The 21,047-nt window shown below is 44.3% G+C and overlaps 1 protein-coding gene across 4 annotated transcripts in view; it reads right to left on the bottom strand.

Moving 5' to 3' along the window:
- LOC140721890 (NACHT, LRR and PYD domains-containing protein 3-like) overlaps window positions 1–14,669 on the bottom strand; it is a 31,757-nt gene extending 17,088 nt beyond the window's left edge. Inside the window, exons 1-5 of one of the 4 annotated variants that reach the window (XM_073036719.1) lie at window positions 14,577–14,669; window positions 9,163–9,321; window positions 5,569–5,654; window positions 2,039–2,326; window positions 933–1,099 (exon numbers count right to left, since the gene is read on the bottom strand). In XM_073036719.1, coding sequence (XP_072892820.1) covers window positions 933–1,099; window positions 2,039–2,326; window positions 5,569–5,578 — 465 coding nt within the window. In that variant the 5' untranslated portion in view covers window positions 5,579–5,654; window positions 9,163–9,321; window positions 14,577–14,669. Of the gene's footprint in view, window positions 1–932; window positions 1,100–2,038; window positions 2,327–5,568; window positions 5,655–9,162; window positions 9,322–13,968; window positions 14,130–14,576 lie in introns of those variants that run through there. The other 3 variants (XM_073036721.1, XM_073036723.1, XM_073036722.1) reach the window with 3 other exon arrangements.
- Window positions 14,670–21,047: the final 6,378 nt, after the last annotated feature.

Here is a 21,047-nt window from a genome sequence, read left to right as displayed (position 1 = left end):
CACAGGTTTACACTGTGGTTAAGAAGGCGTAAGGTGTATTGGCCTTCATCAATCGTGGTTTTGTATTTAGGAGCTGAGGGGTAATGTTGTAGCTATATAGGACCCCGGTCAGATCCTACTTGCAGTACCGTGCTCACTACTGGTTGCCTAACTACAGGAAGGATGTGGAAGCCATAGAAAGTGTGCAGAGGAGATTTAAAAGGATGTTGCCTGGATTGGGGGGCATGCCCTATGAGAATAGGTTGAGTGAAATCGGCCGTTTCTTCTTGGAGCGAAGGAGCATGAGAGATGGCCTGATAGAGGTTTACAAGATGATGAGAGGCATTGATCGTGTAGATTGTCAGAGGCTTTTTCCCAGGGATGAAAAGGTTGCAACAAGAGAACAAAACTTCAAGGTGCTGGGGAGAAGGTACAGATGAGATGTCGGGGTCGATTTTTTACTCAGTGAGTGGTGAGTGCGTGGAATGGGCTGCCAGCAACGATGGTGGAGGCGGATTCTATAGGGTCTTTTAAGAGACTGTTAGATAGGTACATGGAGCTTAGTAAAATAGAGGGCGAAACGTAAGCCCGGTAATTTGTAAGGTAGGGGCATGTTCGGCACAACTTTGTGGGCCCAAGGGCCTGTATTGTGTTGTAGGTTTTCTATGTTTTCTATGTTCTATTAAATTTAGACTGACTGCATGTTCAGCAGTCCAGATATGCAACCACTGCACTTACATCACACTGATAAATGCAGTAGGTGTGAAGGGATATGTGACGCTGAACCTGTAGCTCCCAGTATTCCCCACGTTAACAGTTGAAACCAGATCTGCTGGAGACAACTAGAGAACAAAGTCTGCACTGCCATTTCGAACTCCTGGACGTGCAGGAGATTAATACTGATCACTCCCTCCGGTACCAGCAGTCGGGGACAATACACAAAATACGCTTACCTCATTTTCTTCTCTACTGAAATGTCCCTCCTTTGTCAACATCCAACCGAGTCTTTCAACTTTTTCTTCAATTGCGTGTTGGAGTCTGTGCCAGTAGAACTTTGTCAGTTGGTAGAGTTGATATTCACCCCCCTGTGCCAGGAGGTCAGAAATTGTAAACTCTAGCTCTGTGAATATAATAAGATAATGTAGACATGAACTGCAATATTCCTCATCCCCACGGCTCTCACACCTCTCAGCAAACCAATCATGTCTCGAAACTCAATATTTACCCGTGTTCAGCACCAAACTCGGATTTTGTACTAATTTTCAACACTGACTTTGTCATGGTTCTGGCTGGCATTCCCCAACTTTTCCCTGTCGTCCTTAATTGGTCCTTAATTCCCACACTTGATTCCCAATCTTTCCCTATTTCTCTCAATCACCAGCACCTGGTGTACATTAGCCACCGGAGGATAAGACACCGACAGCTCCGGTCAGCCCTTGCCAGATTGTTGGTGGACTCTCAGAGAGAGAGGAACCTTGCTCCACGTCTTCAACCCCATATCTCTCCGTAAACCCAGTCTCCCAGGTCGACACAGCCTGGTCCCGATTCTACACTCGCTACGGAGATTCTGCCTCTTGATCCTACCTCTGCGTCGGACTCCTGCACTTGGGTTCGTTTTACTGTCACGTCCGTGTCACAGACTTTAAAACCTACCCAACAATGTTTTAGGCATTGCCTTACCAGAAGGACCAATTTAGCAGAAAACAGACCCACCCCCACCCCACCCAATTCAGTTGTTTCAATTGAGGATGGCTGCTGAGGCTGTCAATGATGCTCGCGTACAAGAAATGCTCTCTCCATCTTGGCGAATACGTTTCCCTTAATTCATATCCCGGAAATACTCTCTTATCTGGACAGCTGCATTTCCTCCAATACACATCTAGGAAATCCTCAGAGCACGTAGTACATTTCCTGCAGTGGGTTAACGCGTGCCTCACCAAACCACTTGACCCTATCGCACACATTCTCCCTCTTCTTTGAACAAGCCTTCAACAAGGCATCGCATTCTCCCTCACCCCTGTCACATTCTGTGACACTATCATGCTTAAATTTCACTCACCCTCTCCCTGTTGGGCACTTGACAAGTCCGTGTTTAATGAGCTTCCGTGCTGACAGGCAGTCGCCTCACTTGTGCCCGTTCCAGGGTCCTGCCCAGTGTCTCTGACGTCACTGTCTCTGGGCTGAATTTGCTCCACTTCCGCTGCTGCCACACCACATTCTAGTGGGACATTGCTCTCAATTCGACCCAGCTTTGGTCCCTTGCTTCCGGTGTCACGATCATCTCCCCTCGACGGGCTGCATGGTAAGAACCTCTTGAGTACCTTCCGTATCCGATTTAATTTCCCACCTGAAGTAAATGATGAATAACTGGTTTAGAGTGATTTATACTGGAGCTGAACAAGGATTCAGAATGGGTGTCTGCAATGCAGCCGAGACTCTGGCTGACCAGATTTGAAGTGAGACTGTGCTGGTGAATGATTGTGAAACACACTTCCTGCTAGGTGACCATCCCGATAAGCCGGTGTCTGGACACACCCACTCTCAGAAAAAGAAATGGATCGACACAGTAATACTGATTACCGACTACGCATTAGCTGAACACACTGATAAGCAGCGATTATTAATGGTACGGTATCCCTGATACCGGGAATTATCACTGGGATTATCTTCCACAAACATAAATCTCTCTGGATCATAAACTGTCCAGTCACCTGTGTCACTCACAGACAAGCCACTGGATTACTCATGGTCCGATCCTTCAGACCACCCGTTCTCCATTTGTTTTGTCACACACTGTCTTGTCCCCTGGGTCACAGACTAACGATTGCATTGAACGAAAAATGTCCAGTCCCCTGGGTTACAGACTGACCATAACCTTGAAGTCTATGATACCTGTTCCACTGAGTCTCATCCCATCTCCTGGATCATTATCGTCATGTAACCACTATATAAGTTAGTGGCATGCAGTTCTAGTATCCAAATTTAAAGTCTCACTCAGAGAGCTTTGCATGCATTTGCAGTTGCTAATCTTTAGGATGGATGCGATTCAGCTTGAAAAGGTGTCGAGGAGATTGACAAGTACGTTACTGGATAGCGCTGTATTGTTTTTGTGTTACCGTATAAGGTTCAGGTGGGACAGTTTGCCCTGAATCATGGAAGCATAAAGATTAACCTTACACACATACTTAAATAATCAGGGCTATAGATAGGGTAATTGGTCATAGTGCTTTTCCCAGTGTAGGAGAGTCTGAGACTCGAGGGTAGAAATTGAAAAGGGACCGAAGGGCATTTTTTTTTCACGTGGCGGGTGATGGGTATAAACTACCAGCCAGAGGAGGTCGTAAACACAAACAAAGTTACAAGGTTGAGGTGTGGGCAGGAAAAAGTATAGAAGAAGTCTGCAAGGGAAATTTGGGAAAAGCTACTGGGAAATCGGGCAAGTTCAGAGACATTTGGAACAGCATGAATTAGTTGGGCCGAAGGAACCGTTTCCAGGATGTAATCTCTGTTTAGTTCCAGCTTTATTCACAGTGTTGAGCAAAATCAAAATGCCTACCGGAGACAGAGACAGTTGGTCATTGGTTATACCGGATCTCCCATAAGAGATACAGGGAATTTAAATTCAGGTAGCAGATCATATCAAGAGGGAAATATTGAGAAACTCATGCTCTTCTTTTGGCCACAGACCAGACATGGATTGGAAAACAGAATCAGAATCAGATTTATTATCACTGGCATGTGACGTGAAATTTGTTAACTTAGCAGCAGCAGTTCAATGCAATACATAATCTAGCAGGGAAAGAATAATAATGAAAATAATAATAATAATAATCATCATCATCATCATCATCATCATCATCATCATCATCATCAAGTAAACCAATTACGTATATTGAATATATTTCAAAAGAACGTGCAAAAACAGAAGGGTTGTATATAAAAAAAGAGGTATATTAAAAAAATAGTTCACCATTTGGCCACAGATCAAACATGGATTGGGGTATTAAAACAGAATCAGAATCAAATTGATTATCACCGGCATGTGACATGAAATTTGTTAACTTAGCAGCAGCATTTCAATACATAATCTAGCAGGGGAAAATGTTGTCATATGTTGTCATATGTTGTCACAGTTGAAAGATTGGAGCGACTGGGCTTGTATACACTGGAATTTAGAAGGATGAGAGGGATCTGATTGAAACATATCAGATTATTAAGAGATTGGATACACTGGAGGCAGGAAGCAAGTTTCCGCTGATGGGTGAGTCCAGAACTAGAGGCCACAGTTTAAGAATAAGGGTTAGACCATTTAGAACAGAGAAGCAGAAAAACTTTTTCACCCAGAGAGTGGTGGATATGTGGAATGCTCTGCCCCAGACGGCAGTGGAGATCAAGTCTCCGGATGCATTCAAGAGAGAGTTAGATAGAGCTCTTATAGATAGCGGGGTCAAGGGATATGGGGAGAGGGCAGGAACGGGGTACTGATTGTGTATGATCAGCCATGATCACAGTGAATAGAGGTGCTGGCTAGAAGGGCCGAATGGCCTAACCCTGCACCTACTATCTATTGTCTATTGAAAAATAATAATAATAAACAAGTAAACCAATTACGTATATTGAATAGCTTTTTTTTTTAAATACGTGCAAAAGCAGAGGACTGTATATTGAAAAAAAAGGTGAGGTAGTGTCCGAAGATTCAACGTCCATGGCAGAGGGGAAAAAGCTGGTCCTGAATCACTGAGTGTGTGCCTACAGGCTTCTGTACCTGCTTTCGGATGGTAACAGTGAGAAAAGGGCATGCCCTGGGTGCTGAAGGTCCTTAATAATGGACCTTTTGTCATACACCACTTCCTGAAGATGTCCTGGATAATTTGTAGGCTAGTACCCAAGATGGAGCTGACTAGATTTACAACTTTCTGCAGCGTATTTCGGTCCTGTGCAGTAGCCCCTCCATACCAGACAGTAATTCACTGAAGCAGACCTCAAGTTTATCTAAGGTGAAATGTCTCCTGATCCTCAGCCATTTCCAAGGCTGGCAATCTTCTCGGCTCTGCTACAGAAACAGAGCTCGGAAAATTCCCCTCATCTACTTTGCGCATCGAGGGGGGTGTTGATAGCTGCCACGACATAACCAGAAATGTTGTATTATCACACAATCTCTGAAATCCCGGAAATACTCTTATCAACTGTCTCTGAGTTTTATAAATAAAAGTTGGAGATGTCTTTCACCTCTAAACAGGCCCCAATGTGCAATAATCCCCGAACCTGGACTTTTACATAACAAACGACACCGCTGTCATATTCCTGTTTGTGTTTCACTCTCAACCTGCTGATTCAGGGTCTCCTGCTCCTTTCACTCAGGTGAAGCTTTGCCTGGTGAGCGGAGTCATTCGACCATTACTGGTGTCAGATCTCTCTGCTGGAACTGTTGGATTGATTGATTACACAATGCCTCTTTACCAGTGGGATCAATGACACTGCTTGATAAAACTTTTCTCTGCCCTGTTAGCGCCTGTGTAAGTTTCTTCATCTGAACTATTGTGCAGCAAAAGAGCAGAAGTTTAGTTGTAAAGATCCCAATGAACATACCTGTAGCCATTTTGATTCTGACTGACGACTGTTGATTGTCGTCGTCTTGTTTACACTTTGGAAGCGGTGCAGATCAGCCCCACCTGCTGGTAGACAGACAGACGTACTTTACTGATGCCGAGGGAAATTGGATTTGTTACAGCCGCACGAACCAAGAATAGGTAGAAATATAGCAATATAAAAACCATAAATAATTAAATAATAAGTAAATTATGCCCAGTGGAAATTAGTCCAGCACCAGCCTATTGGCTCAGGGTGTCTGACACTCCGAGGGAGGTGTTGTAAAGTTTGATGGCCACAGGCAGGAATGACTTCCTATGACGCTGAGTGTTGCATCTCGGTAAAGCCCTGAATTACACAATACAAGCAGACAGTGCGTCAGAGAGAGGCGGATTACTTTGCAAATGTGACAGTATCGCCATTCTCTGTATCAGAGCAGCAGTTCGCTTAGGAACAAAACATTCACTGTTAACATCAACTCCCACACCATGTCTGTATGTCTGTCCAGTGATACCTGGAGTATCCTACTGATAGAGTCACAGAGCAACAGAGCACAGATACAGATCCTTCAGCCCAAAGAGACAATGCCGACCAAAGTGCCGACAGAGATGGTCTTAATTTCCTAAGCTGGGCCCATTTCCCTCCTGGCCTCTTCATTCTATCTTTACATCCCAACTGCTTCTAGAATTATGCCTCATGTGCAGGTTCCTTCGCATCATCACCAGTCTCTGCATGAAACCGTTGCTGCTCGTGTTGGTTTTGCAATCTATTTACCACTCCACTGCCCATTTAGATCCCCTATAAGCTACGATAATCTTCACCTTGAACACCATCTGATAATTTTGTGTCATCCACGAACTTACTGGTCAAGCAGTGTGCACTTGCATTCAACTCATTTCTCTGAAATGAAGAATATCAAATGTCCCGACTTGTAGCTTTGCGGTACACCACTAGTTACCCACCTCCATTCTGAGGAGAAATCTTCAACCACGACTCTTTGCTTGCTACCTTCAGGGCAATTTTTGAATCTGTCTAACTTTCTCTCACTGTACCGCATGGGACCTTATCTTCCATCCAAGCTGTCATGAGGCACCATGCCAAAGGCTTTACTGTAGGTCATCATCCACTCCGCCATCTTCATTGACAATCATCTTCAAAAATCTTTAAAAACTATTGTTGAACACAACTTTCCATGCACAATGCCATGGTGTCTCCTGAACACTCTCTGCCGATCCAAATGTTGGTAGATATTCTGTGTGTGGAAAATTATCCCCAACACCTCCCCTTCTATTTACTCCACTCACCATCAAAAAGCCAAAATGGCAACCCTTAATAAGATTATGCTTCTCCAAATGCTGTCCCCAAGTATCCGTTCCATGGTTGGCCCACCCCCGATGTAAAACTCACTGGTCTATAATCCCCAGGATTAAATACATTGGGTTTATAGAATTACGGATAAACATTTGACAGACTCCAATCATGCGTTACTATCCCTGTGGCCAGAGAGGATGCAATGATTATTGTCAATGCCCTGTAACCTCCTCCCTCACTTCCTGTAGTAAAGTGTTGTTTACAGGTAGATTGAACAACATTTATTTCTTAAAATTATCATGCTGCTATGCTATCGTCACAACAACTGCCCATCTCATTGGCAACTCTGAAGCAAAGCATTCATTAAGCACTTCACCTATCACCGCATCCTCCAGGCACGTTTCCACCTTTGCTCCTGAGTAGTCTTACTGTCAATCTATTCACCCTCCTCTTCTTCACCCACATGTATAACACCTTGGGCTTTCCTTCATCCTACTTCCCAAGGACTCCTCAAGTTCCCTTCGACCTCTAAGTCACTTCTTAAGCTCCTTCTAGGCTACCTTATAAGCTGTACAGCCTTGCTTGAATGTTGCTTCCTAAACCTCAATAATGCTTCCTTTTCCCTCCTGCTTACCACGGTTCGTTTATATAAACATTCATTCACTGTGTGTGGAACAAATCTACCCCGAACCGCATTCACGTGTTCCTGAAACAACCTTCACAGTTCCGTTGTGCATTTCCCTTTGAAAATGTTGTCCCAATTTGCACTCCCAAGATGCTCCGAATATCCATCCACTAATTAAATACTGTCTCGTATCGTCTCCTACGATCATTGTCCATGAGCATGATGAAAGTTGCAGTTTTGTGTCACTATCTCAAGAAGGTCACCCATAGTGATATCTGTCATTTGACCAGCATCATTGCCTCATTCAGGATGCAGTATGACAACTCCTCCAGTTAGCCCATCCACGTAATATGTCAGGAGTCCTTCCTGGGAACACAGCACATTCCGCCCCCGACACAGTTTGGAACATGGAGGTGATCAACATCAGGAAAGTTGAGGCCAACAATCATAACAACCTTGTTGTTTTTGCACCTTTCCCAAAACTGACAAGTTATCTGCTCTCATTATCCCAGTGACTTTGGGGAAGGCCTATAGAATACTCCCAGAATGATAGCCCCCTTTCCGTTTCTGGCTTTCACCTACATTGATGTCCTCTATTTATGTAGCTGTGATACCATCCCTAATTAGACAATTCTCCCCCTTTCACCACCCCGCCATATGTATTATGAAACAACTAAAACCTGGAGCATCAAACACCATCCCTGCCCTTGTAACATTCAGGTCTGTGCAATGGAGATAACATGTACCATCGATGTTCTGAGTTACTGTTATTCTTAATACTTATTGTATTGAATTAAACACATTTCCAACTAACTACATGATGCCCTGTCTACAACCGATCCTTCCACAGTCTCTCTGAACGTCGCATCTACCTTTATATCAACTCTTCTATCATTTGCCAAAACACTCTGGTTCCCCTCCCGCAACGACTGAGTTTAAACCGACCCCGGCAGCTCCAGCGGACCTGGCTGCAAAAACATTTGTTCATTTCAAGTACAGATATAACCCATACCTTTGGTACAGGGTCAAACGGGAACATAACTTCATTGTAAAACCTAATTCTGCTTAATCACAGATGGGTAGGTTCTGACAATTTATTAGTAGAAAAGTACTTTACGACGAAAGGGTATGTAAATGTAAATTATTGTTTGGCATTTGCTTATTTGGACTGAATGAAATGTGATGCTGGGAGACTTGGTTTCTTGAAGGTTTGCTCTTAGCAGAGGCTAGCACGACTATACACTGGAGGGCAAGTACATCAATACAGCTTGCAATAGACAGAGTAATCAATGACATGTCGTTGTACTTCATGGTAATTCCTTATTTCTGCAATCACTACAGCAGGAAACAACTGTGGCGTCTTCTAAAGCAAGGAAATTCTCAACGCATTTCGAGATAATTGTGACCTAGCACAGCCAAGCAAGGAAACATCAGAAGTGATGTTTGAAATGAGCTGACAATATGAGGGAATATGCGTAGCTTCACAGAACTGATGCTGACAACACAGTAGTAGAACTCGAATGATTTCATCTGGGTCTGATAGAGGCATAAATGGTATTTCTAGGCTTATTCAGTCTCACTCCAGCTATTTCCTACCTTCCTTGGTACAGAAATGTAATGTCTAAAGGACTAGACTTTAATGAGTAAATGAGACTCACCAAACTTTCTCCTGAGTGAATCAATGGAAATTCAGGGATCTCTCCAGTTAGTTCTCTCACACCTCGATTTGGTTCACTTGTTGTTGTTCCTTCGTCTTCAGTTATGCTTTTCTTCCAGTCGTGGCCTTTCTTCCAACAAATCTCTCAGCCCAGATCTAACTAACCAGAGAGATAATGAAGAATGTTACTAACACAAAGGTGAACAAAGCATTAGTCTCATTGAACATTAATTCTTGAACGCATATATATTTATCCGAGTGAAAAAACAATCTGTAACTGTTACTCATACTTTATAAAACCTGACATGGGATACAAAGGAGCACACAGAAAATATTGGAGGAACTCATCAGGCCAGGTAGCATTAGTACGTCGACTGTACTCTCTTCTATAGACGCTGCCTGGCCTGATGAGTTCCTCCAGCGTTTTGTGTGCGTTGCCTGGATTTCCAGAAAGTGCAGATGTTCTCTGTTTTTGTGATAGGATACAAATAAGTCATCGTTCTGTCATGGTATAAGTTACAATTCATAATATATTGGAGTAGAATTAGGTGAATCGGTCATTCTGGTTTACCCCATAATCAATCACGGAGGATTCGTTTTCTAACACTGTATTTTTGCTCCCCTGCTTTACCACTCGATCTATTCAGCAATACAGAACATGAATATACCCAACGAAAGCTTCCACCACCCTCTGTGGCATCAGGTTGCACAGATCAACCAACATTTGGCTAAACTAATTGCACTCATCTCAGCTTCTTTATTCTGAGGCTGCTCTCTCATATCCCAGACTCTCCGTCTAATCAATACATTCTCTCCATTCCCACTGCATCCAGACTTGTTGTTGTTCAGTTGGTGTAAATAATCACTACTGCCCCAACTTCCCCCCTCCCCCAAACTCCATCACCATCCCTCTGATCTCCACTGATCACAGGCCCAGGGACATCAAATGCTCCACATGCATAATGCTTATCATTCCTCAGATTATTCTTTGAACCTTGTTGGAAATAACTATATTGAATACATTTCCGGGAAGAACAGGACAATTGTTACCAGTTTAATGTACTGGGAAAAGGTTTGGATTATTTACTTTTCCATCAACTCTCAGAAAGCGAGCACTGGTGCACTGGTCCATTCGCAGGAGATTTGAAATGTTCCAGGGTGAATGTAATAAAGAGAAACTGGAATCACTAGAAACGCTCTGCAGGTAAGGAACAGCTGTGAGGAGAGGGAAAATGTTAGCGATTCGGTTTCCTGACCTTTCGTTAGAATTGATTCAAATATCATCCAGTTTTTAGTGGAAAATCTTGGGTTGTTCAGTGTAACAGAATGGTGGGGATTTATGGAAGATCTGATAGAGGTTTAAAAGATTATGAAAGACATAGATAGAGTAGACAGCGAGTATCTTTTCGCTGTTTAGAAATGTCTACTACCAGAGGTCATGCAATGAAGGAGTGAGGGAGTAGATGCAAAGCACATGTGAGGGCAAGTTGTTTTTCTCAGAGAGATGTGGATGCCTGGATTGCGCTGTCTGTTACGGTTGGAACCCAATACATTGGAGGCTTTTAAGAGACACTTAGATAGGCAGAGGTGTGGGAGGAAGATTGAGAAGATATGGACTTTGTGTAGGTAGGAACCGTTAGTTTTTGGGGAGATGGTGTTTGATTTACTTTTCAGCTGGTTTTGGCACACCATTGTGGCCGAATGAATGGCCTGTTCCTGTGATGCACAGTTCTATGTTCTGTTCTATCTTCAGCATCTTGAATTTCTGTTTAACTCCCACTGGCAGCTAGACAGGTGAGAGTGAGGGGGAATCTCCAAATGTGAATTGAATTCTGAAATCCCGGTCTATTTCTACTGGTGCAAACATAAAATAGCGTATTTAATCACAGCCTCTCCCTGTGAGGGATGGAATGGGAATTCATTCTCTGCTTTGCTTCCAAAGGAACTTAAGAAGCAGACACCTGAGCACAGAAATACTCGCTCAACATCTCAGAAACCCGGAAACCTTGACCCTCTGATTCATTCTATCTGGGTCAAAACATGTGTGGGTATCCCAGGATCCAACCTCAGAGGGTCACAGCCCACACCGAGAGCCTCGCACATTTTTTCCACATCTCACACTGGGTGTTCCTACATCCCACACTGAGAGATTCGCGCTACCAATATCCAGTCACCGGAGACGTCTGCTTCATTGCGGAAGAAGGAACATCCAGCCACATCTGTAAAAGCACCAACAAAGATCGAAGCCCAAACACTGATAATTCCATATTCCTGGAGCCCCCATCCCTAGATTGCATCTCAAATACCAACTCTCCCAGGGCTCTTTGCTGCCGGTAATATGCGTCAGTGTCTCAGCTAATCCCAGTTCAAAAACGTACACTCCTAGACAGAACTGGAGCCTGATGATCCTTTGTCTGGAAGGGGATCAGACCGGGAAACTTGGGCATTGGGTCACAAAGAAGGCGCTGATACATTTCACCTTGTCTCCACATTTACATTGAGCACAGTTGTTCATTATTTTATTGTTGAGTGCGGTGTAGCCCAGGTCAATTAGCAGCCACTTTCCCCGTCGTGTAACAGGAACAAAATGTTTTAAATATAAAATTGAAAATATAGCCCTGGAAACTCAGTACGGTAGAATTTCTTTTTGTTCTTTTGATGCAGAAACGATTGACTGACTGCAAGATGTTTGACACCCTGAACAATATTGCATAAATACAATCCCTACAGTCTTCTTCATTCCATCCCGGACAGTAAATGCTCAAAGTATCTGAGGCCACGCTCTCTCCGCTGAGAGTCAGCAACCAGAGAGCGATAAACATGTTCAACACTCTCTGCAGCTCTAGTGAGCTGTTGCCCTGGTGACGGAGGAAGTGGTTTGCAGTGATAAACGAGTAAGGAAATAACAAACTCAATGTCACAGGTTCCCTGTTTCATTGTGACAAAGATGAACTAAGCATTCAGCCATTTTGTAATGGTGATACTATATTTCCAGTGGTTGTTTTTACCCTGTTGAGGTGCACTCACTAAATCTCATGGTAGTTCCAGTTCTACACAGCTCTTAGCAGTGCAGACGCTGGTCCAAAATAAAAACACATTGTTGGATACGACCCGTCTGCAATAAGTGCCGATTATGAGTAGAAGTTTCAATGTAGATTCACAGAGCCCTTTGAGCACAGACACAGTGCTGATAGCCCATTCAGTTCGTGCCATATCCGGTGCAGTCCCATCGCCCCTGCACCCAGACCATTTTCCTCTCTACCTCCCTCATCCATATACCCAACCAAACATCTCTCAAATACATAATTGAACCTTCATCTCATACTTCTGCTAGGAGCTGGTTCCGCATTCGCTCCACCCGCTGACTGAAATATTCCACCCTCAGATTCCGCTTAAATGTGTGACTTTTTGCCATAATCCATGATATTACCCGACCCGAGGGGAAAATGCCTACCTGCATTCACCCTATTTATACCATCATAGATTTCTAGATCCCTAGTAGGGGATCCCAGCCTGGGGTCCATGGACATTTTTAATTGTAGGGGAAAATGGCATAGAAAATCTGGAAACCTGCTAGGAAAGCCCCTCATTGCCCTTTATTCCAGGTAATCAAGTTCTAACCTGTTCAATCTATCACCATAATTATTTCCTGAAATACCAGCAACGTCCGTTTAATTTTCCCCGCACTCTTTCAACCTTATGGATATCATTTCTCCAAGTGGTTGACTAGAACTGCACACATTTCTGCATATTTTGGAATCACAGTGTCATTTACAACTTTAGCATTAATATCCCTAGCCCTCTGCTAATAGCCTGCGTTATAAAGGTCGATATGCCAAAAACCCTCTTTACGACTCTGGTGTTACCTTAAAGGAATTGTGGATCTGTAACATCCACGCCAGGACAATCAGGCTCAGAACGATTATTATCCTCGGGCAGTAAGCCTGATTAACACCTCTACTCACTAACCCACCCTCCACACCACACCCACTACTAGTTTAACATTTCCTGACAGTTTTTGACACTCCTGTGCCTTAAGTAACTTTATGGACAGCCAATCAATGTCAGAGTCCATATGTCCACACAATTCCGTGCCTAAAGTCACTTTATGGACATAGAATCAATGTCAGTCTCCAGATGTCCAGACACTCCTGGACATAAAATGTCCTAACGTCACTTTATGGACAATCAATATCAGTCTCCATATGTCCGGACTCTCCTGTGGCTAACGTCACTTTTTTAAATTATTATAAATTACTTTGATTGCACATTGCACATTTAGACCGAAACGTAACCTAAAGACTTTTACTCATATATCTGAAGGATGTAAGAAATCAGTTCAATTCAAACTTGCTAAATCGTGCCAGTACATTCATATATAAATCAATGACATGAATAGTGAATTACAGAGGGCTCAACATTGCCACTCACATCCCACTCGTCACATGGCTACATTCGCTAAAACCATCTTTAATCATCTCCCTCTGCGTCTCTGCTTCTTGTTCTCGAGCCCGGTGTGAATCCACCTCGCCAGCTCCCCGTGAAACCCACGTGACCGAACCTTCCCGATCAGCTGCCATGCGGGATCTTGTTACAGACTTTACCAAAGTTCAGATGAACAACATCACTGCCCAACTTCACCCAGCTCCCTAGTTAACTCGTAAATAATCTCGAAAATACCTGACAGATATGATGTCCTATTGGGCAGTTTAGACGCTAATTTCCCCATAACCAATGCCCAACCGCCCGGGATTTCAGCTTCACTACAGACTGAGAAAATTTCGATCCCAGCTGTCGAATTACCAACCTGGACGGAAGCCCGTATACTGCCAGTTCCATATCCTCAGAGTCACCGGCCCAATATTCTCACCCATACAAAGAGGCTTTGGTGCCGGCGATTTGCCGGCAGGTGTTCCTGCCATTTCCGATTCAAAATTAAGGTGGAATTGGAACCTAATGACCCTCTGCCGGGGCCGGTGCTCAGGCTGGTCCCCGGTCTGTATAGAGGATGCGGATACACTTCAGTCCGTATCCAGCAGTTAAACCGAGAACATTTGATCACAATCTTCTTGCTGTGTGGGATCTTGCCCAGCACAGCTGCCTGTTATGTATTCCGCAGTGTAGCAGGAACAAAGTGAAAAATTATAAAGTAGAAAACACTGGGAAATCAGTACAATAGACGACATCTCTGAAAGGACAGATGGTGGAAGACCCAGTTCCAGAGCTGAGACTGTCCGAGATGCTGCCGATCTGCTGAGCGGTTCCAGTATGTTCACCTCCTGTCTTTAAACTTCCTGCTACAGTAATGCACAGATAGTTACTGATTGCCACCCTAGACAGTAAATGCCACCCCACCCCAACCAATTTGTTAGTTCTGAGTTCATTCTGATCCTGGTCCATACAGTCAATACTCACAGCATCCTTTCCTCCCACTGTCCTTCTGTTACATTTGTTCCCGAGGCCACTGTCTCTACGCTGCGAGGTGGTGACCACAGAGCGGTAAAGAATTGCAACACTTGCTGCTGCTCTGGCGGGTTGTTACCCTGGAGACAGAGGAAGTGGCTCACCGAAAATAACCGAGAAAGGAAATAACAAACTCAGCTTCATATGCTATAAATTTCATTGTGACAAAGATTAACCTGCAGCCATTTTGTGACGGTGAAACTAAAATTGAAATGACTGCCTTTACCCTGCCACGTGCTGTGTTCAGTTAAACCTTTGGCAGTCCCAGCTATCAAAAAAAAAAAATCTGGAAAAGATGCAAAACGACACTTCACAATGAAGACAAAGTTTGAAAGAGAAATTGATGAAATATATCATTGCATCAATGGGATACAGGCTGGGCAGAAGTTGAACAAGATGGTTGATATATATCATTGAGCTGGTGGGATGCAGACTGGGATGAGGATGAACAAGATGGGCAAGGGATGCTGTGAGGGCAAACTCTGATGGTCCTCCAGTAATACAGAGATACTGAAATAATAGTACGCACTAGTAGATAACATATTACAATATCACAAAGACAGTAGAAGGAATAAGAACTCTAGAAAATGCCCTTTTCTACTCCACACGCTTTATCAATGCACCGCAGAAAGTATCCTATCCCGATACTTCATATCTTCATACGGTTACTGCTCTTCCTTTAACTGAATGAAATAGCAGAGAACTGTGAACATACCTGAGTACATCATAGAAACTAACTTCCTCTGCATGGACTCTGTCTACACTTCCCGCTGACTCGTAAAGCAGCCAACATAATGAAAGATCCCCACAGCCTTGGACATTCTCAGTTCTCACCCTCCTCACGGGTCGAAGATCAAATAAAACAGAAACATGCCACCAGGCTCAAGGACAGTTTCTATTTTGCTGTTAGAAGCAAATTAAATGTGCCCCAGTGTGATGAGATGGACCACTGGCCTCACAGTCTAACAAGATGTGAACTTGCATCACATATCTACCTGCACTGCAGTTTCTCGGTAACCATAATGAGTTGATACATTCTGGGTTTCTTTTACCTTATACCACCTCAATGTATTGTTGTAATGTATTGTTCTGTGTGGATGACACCAAAGACAACATTTCACTGCACATTGGTACATGAAAAAATAGAGATTCTCCATTTTAACCGTGAGGAAATATTAGACGGTCTGAGTTGCTCCTTTGGAAATTCTGGAGGGAGTGTACACATCGCCGAGAATCCCAGATACATGAAAGATACTGCATTCTCCCATTAATAGGGCCACATATCGGGAAACATTGGCTGCATGTCAAGTCACATGCTGGAAATAAACTTCCCTGTCCCCCGAGTGGACGTGAGAGATCTGGATCTCACTGTCCTGTCTAAACGGGGGAAAGATGAAACTACTCATACACGTGGAGGAGTCTCCCGAGGGTGCGATTACTCTGTTTAACCCTCTGTCTGCAAGAACACAACAGGCCGAATGGCCGCTTCCAGTGTGCTGGAAATATGTAAAACAATTATCGACCCCAGGCGTCGAACTAGCTGTAGTTTGGATCCGATACCGGGCCAGGTGATGGGGGTAAAGTACCCCAGGTACATCTTAATGGATGGGTTCCGTCTCGGCATCACCACCTCACCCCGCTCCTGGGATCAGAACACCAGGGGCTGAGCAGCGGCTCATCTCAGGCAGTTCGGTGTGAAGGTCCCATAACCCGGACGGACCACGACAGGTTGTGTCCAGGAAGCGGGACGAGGCCGCCAGTTCGAGGAAGTTGTCAGGACTCTCTGCCCAACATCAGGTTCCCAACAACCACCCCCGGGATCGGCTTCAGTCCTCACCGGTGGGAAATTGTTGGTCGCGTTCACCCCTAGTGACCGGCCTCAATACTGACCGATGAGAACTTGATCAATCTGTCCCGCAGAAAGCGATCGGTCCACCGGCTCCCAGCCGACGATCTGCTTCAACAGAGAACAGAACGAAAACCACCGCCCATCTGAAGACCGTGAGAGCGGGAGCGGGGCCTCGAAAGCGGAAACCGCAGGTGCTGTTTATCTGCGTTTGAAATGGGAGCGAGAAACTCGATCACATGACGTGTGGAGGGTCTCCCACCTGAACTGGTGACTCTGCTCCTCACCTCTCACACACTGCCGGACCTACACACCCCATATTATACCAGCTGCATTTTTTAATTCTTCCCTCGGAATCTTCGCAGTCCCCTTCTCTCCACGCCCTCGGTTCTCAGAGTGCGGGTTCGATTCCCACAGAAACATTGAAACATACAGAACAATACAGGCCTTTTTGGGCCCACAGAGCTGTGCCGAACATGTCCCTAACTTAGAACTACCTGGTCTTTGCACATAGCCCTCTATTTTTCTCAGTTTCGTGTAGCCATCCAGGAGTCTCTGAAAAGACTTTCAATACCACCGCCGCCGGAAGCCCATACCACGCACTCACCACTGCGTAAAAAAAACGTACCCCGATATCTCCTCTGTACCTACTCCAAAGCACCTCAAAACTATGACCTCTCGTGATAGCCATTTCAATCCTGGAGACAAGCCTCTGTCTATCTAAACGATCAATGCCTCTCATCATCTTGTACGCCTCTGTCAGGTCACCTCTCATCCTCCGTAACTCCCAGGAAGAAAAGACCGAGTTCACTATTCTCATAGTGAACCTATTCCCATAAGGCATGTTCCCCAATCCAGGCAACATCCTTGTAAATCTCCTCTGCACCCTTTCTATGATTTACACATCCTTCCTTGTAGTGAGGCGACCAGAACTGAGCACAGTACTCCAAGTGGGGTCTAACCAGGGTCCCATACAGCTGCAACTTTACCTCTCAGCTCCTAAATTCAGTTCCACGATCGGTGAATTCCCATGCATCGTATGCCTTCTTAACCAGAGAGTTAAGCTTTGAGTGTCCGATGGACTCGGACCGCAAGATCCCTCTAATCCTCCACACTACCAAGAGTCCTAACATTAATGCTATATTCTGCCATCATATTTCACCTACCAAAATGAACCACCTCACACTTACCGGGATTGAAATCCATCTGCCACTTCTCAGCCCAATTCTGCATCCTATCAATGTCCCGTCGTGACCTCTAACAGCCTTCCACATTAACCTTTGTGTCATCAGCAACTTTACCTACCCATCCCTCCACTTCCACATTCAGGTCATTTATAAAAATCAATAAGAGTAGGGGTCCCAGAAGAGATCCCTGAGGCACACCACTGGTGACCGACCTTCATGCAGAATACGACCCATCTACAACCACTCTTTGCCTTCTGTGAGCAAGCCAGTTCTGGATCCGCAAAGCAATGTCCCCTTGGAACCCATGCCTTCTTACTTTCTCAATAAGTCTTGCATGGGGTACCTTGTTAAAGATCATCTGAAAATTCAAGCAAACAACATCTACTGCCTCTGCTTTATCTATCCCGCCTATTATTTCCTCAAAGTATTCCAAAAGATTGTCAGACACGATTTCCTCCAAAGGAATCCTGCTGACGTCGGCCTTGTTCATCATGCGTCCCCAATTACAGTACCCCAATAAATCATCCTCAATACATTCTAACCTCTTCCTGACCACCGAGGTCAGGCTAACTGTCCTATAATTTCCTTTCTTCTGGCTCTCTCTGTTCTTAAAGAGTGAGGTGAAATTTGCAACTTTCTAGTCCGCCAGAACCGCTCCAAAATCTGATGATTCGTGATAGATCATTACTCATTACGTTAAGAGAAAACTATGGGGGAACGTCTTCATTCAGAGGCGGGGAAATTGTGCAATGAGCTGCCAGAGCAAGTGGCAGGGACGATTTCAACCTTTACGAAAGGTTTGCTTCGGTCACACAATCAATGCCTCTCATCATCCTATACACCTCTATCAAGTCACCTCTCATTCTCCATTGCTCCAAGGAGAGAAGGCCGGCTCACTTAACAAATTTCCATAAGGCATTGCTCCGCAATCCAGGCAACATCCTTGTAGATCTCCTCTGCACTCTTTCCATGGTTTCCACGTCCTTCCTGCAGTGCTGTGATCAGAACTGAGCACAGTACTCCAAGCGGGTTCTGACCAGGGTCCTATATAGCTGCAACGTTACTTCTCGGCTCCGAAACTCAATTCCACGGCTGTTGAAGGCCAATGCACCCTATGCCTGCTTAACCACAGAGAAAAGCTTTGAGCAGCTGTGTAGCAGCTTTAAGTGTCCTATGGACTCGGACATCGCGATCCCTCTGATCCTCCACACTGCCAAGAGTCTTATCATTAATACTGTATTCTGCCATTATATTTGCCCTACGAAAATGAACCTCCTCACATTTATCTGGGTTGAACTCCATCTGTCACCTCTCAGCACGGATTTACATCCTATCGATGTCCAGCGGTAACGTCTGACATCCCTCCACACTATCCACAACAGCCCCAACATTTGAGTCATCAGCAGATTTACTAACTCAAGCTTCCACTTCCTCACCCAGGTCATTTATAATAATCACGAAGAGAAAGGGCCCCAGAACAGATCACTGAGACATACCACCGGTCACCGACCTTCATGCAGAATATGACCGGTCTACAACCACTCTCTGCCTTCTTTTTAAGCAAGCGAATTTTTGGATCTACAAAGCAGTATGCCCTTGGATCCCATGCCTTCATAGATTCTCAATAACCCTTGAATGGGGTACCTTATAAATGCCTTGCTGAAATCCGTACACACTACATCTACTGCTCTACTTTCATCAGTGTGTTTAGCACATCGTCAAACAATTTAATTGGGCTCATAAGGTACGACCTGCCTTTGACAAAGCCATGTTGACTATTCCGAATCGTATTATGCCTCTCCAAATCTTCCTAAATCCTGCCTCTCAGGATGTTTTCCATCAACTTACCAACCACTGAAGAAAGGCTCACTGGTCTATATTTTTCCTGGGCTATCTCTACGACCGTTCTTGAATAAGAACCACGTCCGCAACCCTCCCATCCTCCGGAACCTCTCCCGCCCCACTGATGATGCAATGAACATGGCCAGAGGGTCCGCAATCTCCTTCCTCGCCTCCCACAGGATCCTTGGTACATCTCCCCGGTTTCGGTGTCTTATCCAAATGAAGCTTTCCAAAAGCTCCAGCCCACATCTTCTTTCCTAATAGCTATCTGCACAAGCTTTTCAGTCAGCTGTAAATCATCCTGACAATCGCCAAGATCCTTTCCTGTCGTGAATACTGAAGGAAAGCATTCATCAAGTATCTCTGCTATCTCCTACGGTTCCAGATACATTTTTTCTGCACTTTCACACTTGATTGTTCCTATTCTCTCACGTTTTATGCTTTTGCTCTTCACATACTTGTAGAATGCCTTAATCCTGCCCACCAAGACCTTCTCATGGCTCCTTCTGGATGTCCCAATCTCATTCTTCAGCTCTTTACTGCTATCCTTATAATCTTCTGGTTCCCTATCATTACCAAGTTTTTGAACCTTTCCTAAGCTTTTATTTTCTTCTTGACGAGATTTTCAGCAAATTTTCTACACCACGGTTCCTGTACCTTACCATTGTTTACTGTCTCGTTGGAACGTAACTATGCAGAACCCCATGCAGATACCCCCTCAGCAATTGCCACATTTCCTCCGTACATTTCCATGAGAACATCTGCTCCAAATTTATGCTTCCAAGTTTCAGCCTGATACAGTCATATTTCCCCCTACTGCATTTAAATGCTTTTCTAACTTATCTTTTTCCTATCCCTATCCAATACTATGGTAAAGGAGATAGAATTGTGATCACTTTCTCTAAAATACTCTGCCACTGAGCAATCTGAACCCTGACCAGGTTTATTTCTCAATAACAGATCAGGTACACTCTCTCCTCTTGTAGGCTTATCTACATATAGTTTCAAGAAACCTACCTGAACACACCTAGCAAACTCCACCCCATTTAAACTTCTTACTCTATGGAGTTGCCAATCAATACTTGGCAAATTAAAATCTACCACGACGACGACCCTGTTATTATTACACTTTTCCAGAATCTGTCTCCCTAACTGCTCCTCGATGTCCCTGTTACTGTTAAGTGGTCTATAAAACACACCCAGTAGAGTAATCGACCGCTTCCTGTTCCTAACTTCCACCCACAGAGACTCTGTAGACAATTGCTTCAAGGATATACAGTGTATCGTTAGAGGGGTTGTGTGGCCCTGTGTATAAGAGATAATATTAAATCATGTGAAAGGTATGACACAGAATTGGAAGGTGTAGAGTCTTTATTGCTTGAGTTAAATAATGGCAAGCATAAAACGACCGTAATGGCAATTTTATAAAGACTCGAAGCAGCAGCCGGGATGTGGATTACAAACAGCAGCAGGAGATAGAAAAGGTGTGTCAGAGAGCAATGTTATGATAATCGTTGAGGATATTAACCTGAAAACTAGCAGAACATA

The sequence above is a fragment of the Hemitrygon akajei genome, unplaced genomic scaffold (genome assembly GCF_048418815.1).
Source record: "Hemitrygon akajei unplaced genomic scaffold, sHemAka1.3 Scf000063, whole genome shotgun sequence".
Classification (NCBI taxonomy): domain Eukaryota; kingdom Metazoa; phylum Chordata; class Chondrichthyes; order Myliobatiformes; family Dasyatidae; genus Hemitrygon; species Hemitrygon akajei.
This window is presented reverse-complemented; position numbering and strand designations above follow the sequence as displayed.